At 36.6% G+C, this 13,100-nt stretch overlaps 1 protein-coding gene across 1 annotated transcript in view; it reads right to left on the bottom strand.

Moving 5' to 3' along the window:
* The window catches only part of LOC102066240 (BRCA2 DNA repair associated), a 35,245-nt gene that overhangs the window by 11,563 nt on the left and 10,582 nt on the right, over positions 1-13,100 (bottom strand). Inside the window, exons 10-18 of the mRNA XM_005482474.4 lie at positions 11,879-13,057; positions 6,446-11,227; positions 5,600-5,692; positions 4,611-4,680; positions 3,748-4,169; positions 2,566-2,756; positions 1,818-2,005; positions 1,301-1,471; positions 645-996 (exon numbers count right to left, since the gene is read on the bottom strand). Of these exons, the coding sequence (XP_005482531.4) occupies positions 645-996; positions 1,301-1,471; positions 1,818-2,005; positions 2,566-2,756; positions 3,748-4,169; positions 4,611-4,680; positions 5,600-5,692; positions 6,446-11,227; positions 11,879-13,057 (7,448 nt within the window). The remainder of the gene's footprint in view (positions 1-644; positions 997-1,300; positions 1,472-1,817; positions 2,006-2,565; positions 2,757-3,747; positions 4,170-4,610; positions 4,681-5,599; positions 5,693-6,445; positions 11,228-11,878; positions 13,058-13,100) is intronic.

Below are 13,100 nucleotides of genomic sequence, written 5' to 3'. Positions count from 1 at the left end.
CTAAGTCAAAGTTATAGCAACACATTTTATCTACAGGAATATCTATAGATCTATTTTCACACTGACCTCACTAAGAATATATCACTTTTGCACCTGAGCAGATCACATTTTAATTCCTTTCACACTGAAGAATGTATTTTCAACAGAATCTAAAAATCGGAAAAGTTAAAGTTCTCTGGGAAATGAGAATGCATGAGACAAACCATTGCTTTGTACCAGAGCAGCAATTTTGGTATTATGCTCTTTAAAGTTAAAGCTCTTTAACTAAACTCAAATAAGCCAAGGTCTTCCCCCACCAGTTCACCCTCTCATTGGTTTCTCCCCTCCCCCCATTCTTCCAATTTCCATATTGTCTGAAATGGATAAATACTTTTTTGCAACTTGGTGTTTAACCAAAGTAAGGAGCTGAAACTGCCAAAACACATAGCAAAACCTGGCAGAATTTTATACTACAAACTTCTCTTCCAACCGTATTGAATAACACCCTTGAATGATGCCTTACAAATCTGGTTATTAAACTCCAGCAAAGCTCCATCTGTTTGCAAAGCCCCAGTAACTTCTGTTTACAAAATATGGCTCAACTAAGTAGCATTTATCACCTCACTCAGTCACATCCAATCAAGCTGAACTAATATTCTATTTACCTTTAACATAAGGGAATCTGGGGCTTCCAGTGGTGGACATCCATTTTGAGGACCAACAAGTTCTGCTCCATGCACTATGATCTTCTGACCAACAGTCAGCCTTCTTCTATCTAAGAAAGCTTTGAGAGGTGGATCCAGAAGAGCTCTGATCCCATACCAGCCATCAGTAACTTCAATTAAAGCTCCTGCTTTTTTACTTTCCATGTTCTTATTGCTACTGCTAGGAGATACAACTGTGTTCAGTGATATGATTTTGGAAACGCACAGTACAAGTGTTTTACCTGCTGCATCATCTCTTTCCATTATTTTTTTGATTGCTGATCGTTTACTTTTATCCACTTCCAAATCATACCTACAAAAAAGAATTTGTGCTTAGTTACAGCAAACAAAATCCATCACATTGTTTTTATTTAAACACACTTGTAGAAAAGTGGTGGTTACTCATCTGTCTGATTAAGCACCACTGTAGCAAAGCAAATGTTTTCTGCATTTTTGCAGGTAACACACATTATGTTTTTAATGCTGCTGTGTGTAACAATACAAGCATTCTGCTAAGCAGTGAATGCAAGGCAGATGTGCTTATTTTGTAATCCTGATGAACCAGAAAGCACACAGTAACACAAATTACAGCTCCCAATACATTGCTATACACATACCTATATTTCAACTGCAACAGGACCATTTCTGGTGTTAAACATCTGTTAGCAAATTCATGTGGGAACGACACTTCCATGGCTGCCAATTTCCATACAATCCATCTGTAGTGATTGTAAACCCAGGCCTCTGTGATTAGGTTGGGATCCACGCCAGGAGTGTCACAGAGGGCTCTGCAGATAAATTGTTAATAAATTAACCTGAAATCCACTTCAAATTTTAACTTCCCTATTACTTAGGCTATTTACACCTTTGAAGAATTTCTCGAAATTTTCCAAATTGACTTTGCTCTCTTTAATGGGCAGTGAGGATCAATCAGTAGCAACATTAATCTACACAGCAAATTTACAATCCTATATCTTTATTTATAGCAACAGAGGTGTACTAAAAATGCACAGTAAAAAAACAGTAAAAATTTCAGAGGCTTTAAAACACCACTGTGTTGGATTTATTCTAGGAGACAAGAGAACTGCTATCTAATAAATAGCATAGCTGTCCCAAGTTCATAAGCAACAGTACCTGTAAAACTCCTTTTTCCCAGCTTTTCCCTCATCTGTAGGTATTAGCCATCCTCCATCCGCAAGCTGCGTTCCATTTCCAGCTAACAAATACTCCTTACTGAAAAAGTCTTTGATGAGAAACTGGAAAGATTCTGCATTTGTGCTGTTAACTTGTACGCACTGTTTTGAAACACCATATGTGTATAGCTGAAAAAAATCAGATGGAAAAGACAAAATAATGACAATAGAGTAAGAATTCAACAGACAGTTTGGATATCCAGTCTTATAATTTCAGATTAAATATTTCTTTAAGCCTTTGTCTGATCTTGCCATTTCATATGTAAACCATGGAGAATGGAGTATTCCCAAAAACTATTTTAGAAGAACAGCTTCACAGTGTACTTTGAAAGTGTTTAAAAAATTCAACAGGTTTGGTACTTTCACAGTACCAAAAGCAAGAGCATTTTCATATAGATTTACCTAAGCTTAAATTTTAACTGTTCTTTTCAACCATCTCTTCATATGCATTTTAATTGGTGGATTTTTTTCCTGTTTGATTATAACACTAGAGATTTATGACCTTTATTATTTGGAATAGTTTTAAAAACTGGATATATGCTTCTTAAGTACTGTAGCAACTGGTGTAACAGCTACTGTAAATACTTATCTAAAAACTGAAGAATGTATCTATTCAAAAGCTACTGAGTTTTTATTTGCTAGTCCTGAGAAAGAGATGTGAGACAGAAAATAAAAAGATATCAATATACCTCTTCTGTAGAATAGAAGCGAGGAGATTTCTCTTCCACTGCAGCTTTCAGAGGGATTCTACTGCTTGCAGATGTTTTAATGACATAAAGAGTGCCGGGCTGTGAATGAATATTTTGCCTACATTTCTTTTTAATTCTCATTTCCTGCAGATCTCTGGCACAGCGGAGATTTGTCACCATCCTGGCCATAGCTGCAAATTAAAAAAAAACAAAGCAAAACATCAAAACCTTTTAAAAGCATTATCAAGTAAAGATACACAGTCACACTCTAGCAGATTCAAAGCAGCATTTTTTCTATGCCACTCTGCAGATTTTTAGAAATTGCAAGTCTAAATATTAAAAGTTTAATGCATTTAGAAGGCAGTGATTACTGAAGGCCTTAGAATATTTATATAAAACAAATTACATATCCGTATTAATTTTATATAAATCCCTGAACTCAACTTCCATCCACATACTCTTCTCATATGAAACTGAACTCAATCTTCATAGAAAACTCCAGCTGGAAAGAAATTAGTTGATGACTACAGAATCCATAATCCTGAAATTTTGGCCTGTTACTGCAGGATCTGATTCTGCAAATGTTCATATACCTGTTCAAATATACACAAGCCCTTGTGAAAAAAATCCAGATTATTTGACTGTGAATTATAGAAGTAACCAGATGAACCACAGCATTCAAGAGAGCTTAGAAGGCATAAGCCCACATTCTTAAGTGGAACAGTTGAGCATTCAACATCTGCCTCATTTTCTGAAAATGACACAATCAACCATTTATATGGCTAAGTCTATATTTTAATTAGAGGACAGAAGGAAAACAAGCTTCTGTAAAAGTGAATGAAGTATAGCAATGTTAATCCAAGGTTCCTAGACTATTTTATCTATGAGGTATATAAGAAAAATCTAATATCAACTGAAACATAAGTTATCTTGTTTCTAAGTACTGAAATATTTTCCTCCTTCTCAATTAACTTTGGAGATAAACAGGATATGCTCTTTTAGGAGTGCAATATAAAATATTAGGAAAGTAGTAATTTCCTAATTTTCCTGCAAAAAAAAAAGCCTTAAAAAGAAGCTTCTTTTTATTAAAAAAAAAGTCTGCAAATTATGCAAAAACCCCTTAAAGAATCAGCTCTGATTGTTAGTATTCACAATAGTTAAGTGAGTAAAGTCTGAAAATACCTAAATTGCCATTTTCTAGCTCAGTGTCTGCTGCGTGCTGGATGCAAGGCTGCTCATCTTGAGGGTCAGCAGTATTTTGTTCAGCTCTGATCTGATTTACTACCATCTCTTTGGTCATACTTTTGCTGATGGGTGAGTCACACCTGCTGCTGCTGCTGCCTTGTTCGCATGTAGAAAATGCCAGCTTGGTTTTGAAGGGCGGAATAAAAGTTTTAGCAGCTTTGCCAGATTTGTACAAACTTCTCGTTTCCTCACTCTCTTTTGCCGAGGCTTTGCAGGGAGTGGAAAGCCCTGCAGCACTGTCTGAAGAGTGCCTGAGAGCACAGTGCTGAAAAATGGCAGGTTTAGACTGGAATCCTCTGAAGTCTTGATCTGGCAGGGTCAGGGTAGGATTCTTGACTTCGTGTCGTTCTTTAGCTGACCTACAGAAATGCAAACATTTAAGCATACAGGTTTCATTTTCCTGACAAAAACCAGGAGTTTTGTATTCTTAATATAGTAATACAAATTTCAATTCAGTATCAATAAAAAGACAAGATATCAGTCTTTGATATTTAAAAACCAGAATACTTAACTTCTATCTATTGAGAAAAGACACCGTGTAATAGGGTTAGCATATCACTGGTCTACTGCAGCAGCATGTAGCAATGTATGGTAACTTAGTATTTATTTAGTCATAAAATGATCAGCTTTTTATAAAGTTGAGTAGTAAATTTTTACTATATATTTTAGACAGTTTATATTTATATTTATATAAATATAAAAATATATTTATATGTTTATATCTATATATATTTATATAAATATAAATATATATATAAAAATTATATATATAAAATATATAAAACTCTAAAATTTCTCACCCAAAAGGCTGACAAGTTACGGGTTTTAAAGGGACATGGTACATAAACTTTCTTCTGTCTTTGAAAATGCCTGTAATATAATTAGAAAAAATAAATGTTTGAAGTGGCACATTACATAGATAGATAGAAATTTACAGCCACATGCTTTATCTATATTAATGAAAATTATCAGAAATAATTAATTTATAGAAAAGTCTTCAGAGTGGATTTAAATAGCTTTATTCTTTCCTGCCCCCAAAAATGATTTTTAAACATCTTCCCATAGAGATCTATGGGATAAGTGCTCACAATACTGAGCTCTCAAGAGTTTGTGTCTGTGAGCCAGCAAGATATTTTTCAGCTCCTGAAAAGGAAATGTTTATCATATCAACTCCAGGAAGGCTCACCATTCCATTTAGAACTCTTTCAGCAACTTTTACTCCTTTATTTGACATTGCAACAAAAAAGCCCATTTGCACAAACTCTTCCTTCCATTACTGAAGGACATTACCTGGAATTATCAATGTAACTAAATCATATCTGCCTGGAATGTAAACCCACTTGTGCTATGCCCTTAGGCTGCAAAGAGGAAGTTTCATATGAGAAGTAATTATATAGTAAGTATATTACCAGTAAGTATCTACACAAAGTTAATCAATAAAATATATTCTGTAGATTAACCAATAAAATGCATTCTTCCTATTGAGACTAGAATTTGTGAGATTTAGGATTGTGAGAGAGCAGGTAAATTCCTCCTAAACTGGAAATTAAACCAGAGTTCTTGCAGAAGGAATATATTTAGAGTCTATGCAATAAGGCAAATCATTAATCACATAATTTAAAGTCAGCAGAGACGTTACCACAGCAGCTTTCCTGAATTTCCATTACTACACTGATAAATGCAGTAGTTAAGCAAACTTATTATATGTTAGGTTATTGGAAATTGAAGAATTCTCAAGATAAGAATTGACACTGGATTACTTCTTAGAACACAAGATGACTAAAATTACCATCAGGGGTGCTTTTTGAAGCTTTCAAAGACCTGGGGGAATTCTTTGTTCTGTTAAATTCAAGCAGAAGCTGCCTCTTAATTGGAGGTTCACCTAGAATAAAACCACAGCGTTTTAAAAGTGATGTTCCTTTCAAGTTCACTTTCAGTTGGATGTTGTCCTGACTGGAACAGTTATGTTCCAATCAGGACAACATAACTGTAATTTCTAAATAAAACACCAAAGTCAGAGCAAGCAGAATGAGCAAGTTTTCAGATCAGTTTTCAGGTTTTCATCTCCCCTTCCACAAGGAGTTTTCAGCTAGCCCAGGTCCCTGAACTGCTCTGGGTGTCTGTGCAAGCATCAGTACCAACACTTCAGCCCTAGACAGATCACTTTAGAAGGCAAGAAACTCTCTTAGACCAACAATTATTTTTTGAATCAGACTAGCAATCTCCATACAAGCAAAACATTGTCCTCATCTACAATGCACAAAAAGGTGAAAATGAAAATACTGCTACTCATTTTTCAATGGAAAAACACTAGATATATAGACAGAGGAAAAAAAAAGTCTGCTCAGAGAGAAAAGGAGCAGCAGATTTCTTCTGTAAGCTTACAGTAAAACAGCAAATCTGGACACCTTCAAAATTACTTATCACAAATTTAGCTTCTACTGGGCATATTTAAGCCTGGAAAGAGTGGATGAACCACCCTGCAGCAAGAAGAGTTTGTCACTGACACCCAAGAGAAAGACTTTGAATGTTTCTGTGAGCTAAAAAAATCAATATGACATGCAAAACACCCCCCCAAAACCTAAACCAATGCACTGTGCAGAAATATGGAGTTGAACACACATAAGACACCTACCAAGTGAGTTGTTTTCTTCAAAGTGCCTCTTCCCAAAGGTCTTAATTTGGAAGTTTTTATCCGGTCTGCCCCTGAAGGTCTGCGCAGCATTAATTTGTACTCCAGAACTGGAATAACTGTCTTCCATAAAAGCTCTTGCACTTTCTATAGCCTCTACTTCCAAGTAATTTTTTGGACTTTGGAGATTAGTAATAATTTCTGCTTTAGCAGTAGCACTGCATGGAATTGCTTCAGACTCTGGTTTTGACCACAGATTCAGCTGCCCTTTTCCAAAAGACTCAGTTTTCTCTTGCTGAAGGTTATTTTTAAATGATGCTAACTGCTTGTTTTTCTGATTGTATGGTGTGTGCTCAGGCATTTTGACATGGTGAGTGCTTGGAAAATACTTTATTTCCTGAGGGCAGATGTTTTGTAAGTCAGAGTCTTGATTGCAGCTTTTTTCAGTTTTGAATTCTGAGATCACCTTACCTGTTAGAGATTTCACACGTTGACCACTGTCTTTAACTGAACTAAGCTGATCTGTAGTACAAAGCCCACTACTCAAAAAGTAATCAGATTCTTCTAAAATTGCCTTTGCTTTTTGATAGGCATCTTTAGAAACTTTTACCTGCTTTCCACTAGCAGTGCTGAAGCCAAAAGCAGAATCTGATATCAATTCATGGCTGGTATCTTCTTGCCCTTTTGATGACACTATCTGCATTTTCCTAGGAAGTACTTCAGTGTGCATTTTAGACTCTTCAACACCTTTCTCAACTAAAAATGCTTCTTGTACATGTGGTGAATGATTATCTTCCATTTCAGAAAAGAGCTGTCTAGCTTTCCTGAGTGACTCTTCTGAAAGCTGTACAGGCTTTCCACTTGCTGTACTAAAAAATCCAGAATTGCTTGTAGAAGCATCTGATGGCTTTATCTGCTTATCTGGAACAAAGTGCCCTAAAAGCTTAATATTCTGCCCAAAGGATTGCTTCTGATAATTTGAAGCAGACTTTGTACCTGCAGATGCGTTTCCTTCTTGGTGACTGCCTTCATCAGTACTTGCATTTACTTCAACAAACTGCGATGTGGCTGAATTAACCTCTTCACTTGTTGTAGCATTAAACAAATTAGCAGAATCAGGACACTCAGTGTAAAGGACTACAGATGAATTTCTAGCAATTTCTGTTTGATTCCTTCTTGAGTTAGGCTCAATTTCGTATTTTACAGCTTCACTGCAGTCTTGAAACATTTGTCTGACACTTGCTAATGCACTTTCTGAAACAGACACAGCTTTCCCTTTTGCTGTGCTAAACACGGTTTCTTTCAGATCAGCCCTTTGCTTTACAGCCTCAAGTGCTGTTTCTTTTAACCTCTTAAAATCAGTTTCCTCTTCAGGAAGACTGACTAGTGTCTGGTTTTGGCTAGCACTGGCTACGCTGTCTGTGAAGCAATTTTTATCAGCAGCAGGTTCATTTAAATATTCTAAGTTGAATTCTTTACTGTCACCATTCATGTAAGAGCAGCTACTTTTTGCATCTAAAAGGAGTGACTGATCAGCTTTACTGTTGCTCTCCTCAACAAATAATGCATTTTTTGTATCTCGAGGCACACAGTTGTCTTCAAGGTCATGTGGTACCTTCATTAAATGCAGAGATGCAGCAGAGTGCACAGGAAAATCATCTATATTTCCTGAATCATCCCTCTTTCTTGGTGAGCAGTCCAACTTTTTCTCTGCAAGGAATTTTCCATCTTCAGACAAATGAGTTCTACTTACAGCATCACTCTTCTGTCCTTTAAGGGATTCCAATTCTGACTTTCCAGTTCTGACATCAGCTTTCTTATGCTCACATGAAGTTACCAAACTCCCTTCAAAAGCTTCACCTAGGTCAACAAATGTATCTTCTTTAGCAGGATCAAGAACTGCAGCATGTTCAATAGGACTGCTCCCTATAGCCTGATTAAAGTGGTCTCCAAGCTCTTCAGCAACAAGCTTTTCATTAAAATTGAGTTTTTCAGAGTCACACTGAGCAATGTTTTCAGTACATAAATCGCAGTCTTTAACACAGTTCTTGCCACATTTCCTTTTCTTGATGAGATTCTCAAAACTGTCATTATGTTCCTTTCCTATACCAACATCTGCAAAAAACTGTTCCGCTTTAGCCAAAAATCCATCAGCAATTGCTATTTTCTTGCCGCTAGCAGTATGAAAACCAGTCAGATAACTTCCTTCCACTTCATTTATCCCAGAGTTTGCCTCTTGTTCAAGAGGTATTTGATAATGATGGTAAGAACCTATTTTTATTCTGCTTTCATTCACTAGCAGGTCCTTATCATGAGTGGTGTCTTCTGCAATATTTTTACAATTTGTTTTTTCTTTATCAGAGTTCTCCAAAACATTTACATCTCCTTCTCCACACTGCACACTGAACAAGGGCAGAGAATGATCCAAAGCTGCATCAGGAATGGATGTATCACCACCAGGAGCCTGAAATTTTGGTGACAAACATTCATCTTCCTTTCTGTCTTTTCCTGCCTGCTTAGGAGACTGGTTTTCCATTTCGTGTGATGTACTTAAACTGTGCTCTTCTGCAATCATAACAGCATCTTCTAGACATGTTACATGTAATGAGTGGTCTTGCAAATTGCCTTCATCATCTCCTCGATTTAAAATTTGTTTGGAAGTTTCATAATTCTGCTTATGATTTTTAGTGGACAACAGGCTGTTGACATTGTTAATACTACTGAAGCTAACATTTTCAGTATTATTTGCTGATATTTTTGCCTTGTTTTCCATATTTTCCTTGAATGCTGTACTAGTATTTTCCTCATTTTTATTCTGTGCATGGTAGCAAACAGAACCTGTGTGGGAAACAGCATTAATGCTTTTGAAATCTGAAACACGAACAGTTCTTTCTTTGCTTCCTTTTGTCAGGCATCTGGAAAAATGACTGTTAGAAGACATAGATCCTTTGGAATTGTGACATCTAGTACCAGTTTCAGAAGATTTGAACAAATAGTTATCATCATCCAAGTCTCTGAAGAGCTCTGCAGACCTACTCAAAGCTGATTTTGAAATATTTATTTTTTTACCTCCAGCTGAAGTAAAGCCTATGAAATTAGAAAAGCTGTCCTGCTTAGCTATGGGAAAGCTCTCATCAGATCTACTTTCATTTATGTCTAAGTTAGTAAAACTAACTTTTTTATCATTTTCATGGAAAAACACTGCATTTTCTTTTTCATTTTTCACCAATTCAGTGTCTTCATTTGTGTCTTCCTCCTGAATACAATACTTGTCATTTTTTACTTGATTTTCCGATTTAAAAGTGCTATAAACCCCCACATCTTTGCTTGTTTCAGAAATATTTTCTACATTCTTTGTTCCATTTGTTTCTACAGATCCTAATTGTTGCAAGCTGTGACTTTGCATTGTGTTGCTTTGCTTTCTAAACTGTGTAAATTCAAACTGACTACCTGTTTCTTCTAAGATACTGGAAAGTTCAGCAATTTCAGCTTCTTGGCTTGCTGTCAAGGTTTGATTTGCTTCTTGCAAGGCTTGTGGAGTTCTAGGATAGCTTTTACACAAGCCAACTTTATGTGGAGTAGACTTTGTATGCCTGGGCTCAAGAAAACTTGCCTGTGAATCTGAAGAATCAGATAAATTACTGCCCAGCTTGCTTTTTGAACCTGAGAATAACGTGTTTTCCTTTTTAACTTGATGTGAAATGTTTCTGACTCTTTCCATGGAAGAACCTTCAAAGCATTCATTTTCAATGTCCTTGAACAGCATTCTGCCTTTTGCTATACTGGCTTCAGAGAATTTAATCTGCTTATTAGAAGCAGTCTGAAAGCCACTGAAGCCCAGATTCAAAGTGCATGCATTAAGATTCACTGATGATTCCTCTTTACACTTAAGGTTCTTGTTTGGCATTTTGCTGGAATACATTGGTGCTGCTTGTTTATCTTCTGCAGAAGTGACTTCATTTAAAGAATTGTTATCTGCACAATCTAATAATTCTTTAGAAATGTCTACAGCTACATTACTGAATGCAGCTGCTTGAGGGCTTTTGCTGTTTTCAGCTGGCTTTGGGTCTTCATTGCTGGCTACATCCTCTGAAAAGGCAGCTGCATCTGTTTCCTCCCCTTGTTTTAATGCAGTATTGTCATTTTCTGAGCACTGTATTCCCAAGGGTCTGTGCACCTCTCCACAGTCAACTCCTGATCTCTGCTCTGTAGAATGCTTTTTACTGGGTGATAATTTATTGCAACAGTCACTACTGACTGCAGTTATGCCAAAGTTGATCTGACACAATGTATTATGGGAACTGCTGTTTGTCAGGGATGCAGAGTCACTGTGAATATCAGCCAGGAGTTCCTTGCCCCTAGAAGACCCAAGCTCTTTCAGGCTCTGAGGTACAGCAGCTCCATCGTTCACCTTAGTACTCATCTCCTTATCTTCTTCACCTTTCCCTAAAGCACAGCTCTTAGGGAGACATCTGGAACGTTTTCTTGCCATTAGGCATGCTGAAGTCAGAACTTTACATTTTATATTTGAGAGATTCTCATTATTTGAAGAATTTTTTGTGTCTTCTTCCAGCGTATTCGATCCTTCTAAGCATTTTATTGATGCAGCAGGTTGATCCTCTCTTGCATTTTCCCCCAAGTCTCTCAGGTCTTGTTGTTTCAGCCTACCACTGCAGGAATTATCAGATGAGTTATCAATTATATCCATTTTTAAAGTAGAAGTGCTGAAGTTCTTCATCCTTGTATTTGATTCCAAATGCTTTCTCTCAGCAGGAAGAAAGTGGTCTACAAGACATTACAGAGAGAAATTTGAATAAATTTATTCAAACAAACGTAGATTCAGATTTTCATAAAATTTTGGCAGATTAGATAATTTCTATACAAGCTTAACAGCAGAACCCAATGTATCACTTTTGTTCTCAAATGCAAATGCCTTGACAAGGCTGGAGGTCTGTTTAACCTATATTCTAACAGCCAGAAACAAGAGATTTGACTGCAGCTAATGGTACTAGGTAAAAAAACAATAAATAAATTTTTACTTGTAATGAAATTTCAAAAGATGGGCTTCAACTACTTGTGTCTCAACATAAGGATTTGTTTCAAATTTAAAGTACTTCAACTCCTACCATAAAGTAATTCTTCTAGTAAAAACAGAACTGAAAAAGATAAATAAGCTTGTCAATTACAATAATGGCTCAGGGCAGAAGTTTCTATTCCAGAAACTAACCTGTTATGAAAAAAGTTATCACAAGATTACTTGAAAATGATCCTATCCTTATCACTGTATAACAGAACAATCCCATAGGTTGATTCCCAACTGCCCAGCTACTTTTCCTAAACCACAAGATTTTACATGATTTTATCTAAAACATTTACATGAAAGGCTCATAATAAATAATGAATCCTCTACAAATGATGAAAAGCTTAATAAGGTACCTTGTTCAACATCACTGGCCACCAGACAGCCTCTAAATTCGCATGCATCAGATTCCAAATGTGGCAATGCAGTATGAATAGGTGATTCAGAGGTTACTTCTTTTTGTATTTTTTCTTCTTGATACAGTAAAGTATTATTTAGTCTATAAACAAATTTCTTGGATCTCTTTCTCAGACTGGGTAACATCTTCAGGTTGTTAACACCAGACTTTGTAAGAGCATTTTCACTGTTTATTAAATGTAGGTCATCACAGTTATCTGGAGATTTGGCACTACACAGAAGTGGGTGAACGTCAGTTATGACAGATTTGGAAGCTGCTTTTAAACATGTGGAAAGCTTGTCCTGGTGGACTACAGAACACTCTGTGACGTTTGCATGCCCAATTAAAAAAGAATTACAGTTTAAGCAGCTCATTTTGGAAACCTCAGCTGCACTTCCTTTTACTAACTCTGGATCTTGAACACTCAATGACACAGATTTTACTGGAGTCATTTCCAATGTTGGGTTGTTTTCAGTGTTTTTCATTTCACAGCATTTTTCTGACAAATCCACACTCAAGAGCTTTTGTGCTTTTAACAAGCCTGAAGAGTTCAGGAAAGATGTTTCCACAGCATCATTCTTGGCCATTAGTAATGACTTTTCTTCTAAATTTTCCTCCCTATGTAAGTTGGAGGATGGAGAGCTACGTACAGACATCTCCAGGTGAGTTTCGTCAAGACCAGACAAGTTCAGTTGAGACCACTGGCTTGATGGAGAGAGCACACCTTCCTTCACAGGCCTCTCATTCTCAAAGGATTTGGGTGCTCTATAATCATGCACATCTCCTGAGATCCTAAGAGACTCCAATTCTTTTCCATGTCCTATTAAACAGCCATCTTTATCATCTCCTGCATCTTCACTGGTGTTTTGGAGTAAAGAACCGTTCACTCGAGTACAGTGGCTGTTCTCAGTCCAGCTATTTGTATTGACTTCCTGTGAAATGCTATTCTTCCTTCCATTAGGCTGCTGAGAGGGAACATTCCCCTTTTCTTGTGTTTTACCTGGATTTATCTCATATTTCTCTACTGCATCCAGAGCATGTGGCATCAGCAGAAGAGTTCCACTGGATTCAGCTGGCATATTGAGTGTGTCCTCAAAGCTATCCATCTCACCCAGTAAGCCATCTAACACCTCTGACTCTAGAGTTTAGAGAAGATGGAGAGAAGAAAAGAAGTAAGAAAA

The sequence above is a fragment of the Zonotrichia albicollis genome, chromosome 2 (genome assembly GCF_047830755.1).
Source record: "Zonotrichia albicollis isolate bZonAlb1 chromosome 2, bZonAlb1.hap1, whole genome shotgun sequence".
In the NCBI taxonomy this organism is placed as follows: Eukaryota; Metazoa; Chordata; class Aves; order Passeriformes; family Passerellidae; genus Zonotrichia; species Zonotrichia albicollis.
The sequence above is the reverse complement of the archived record's forward strand: the minus strand, read 5'-3'. Positions and strand labels throughout refer to the sequence as shown.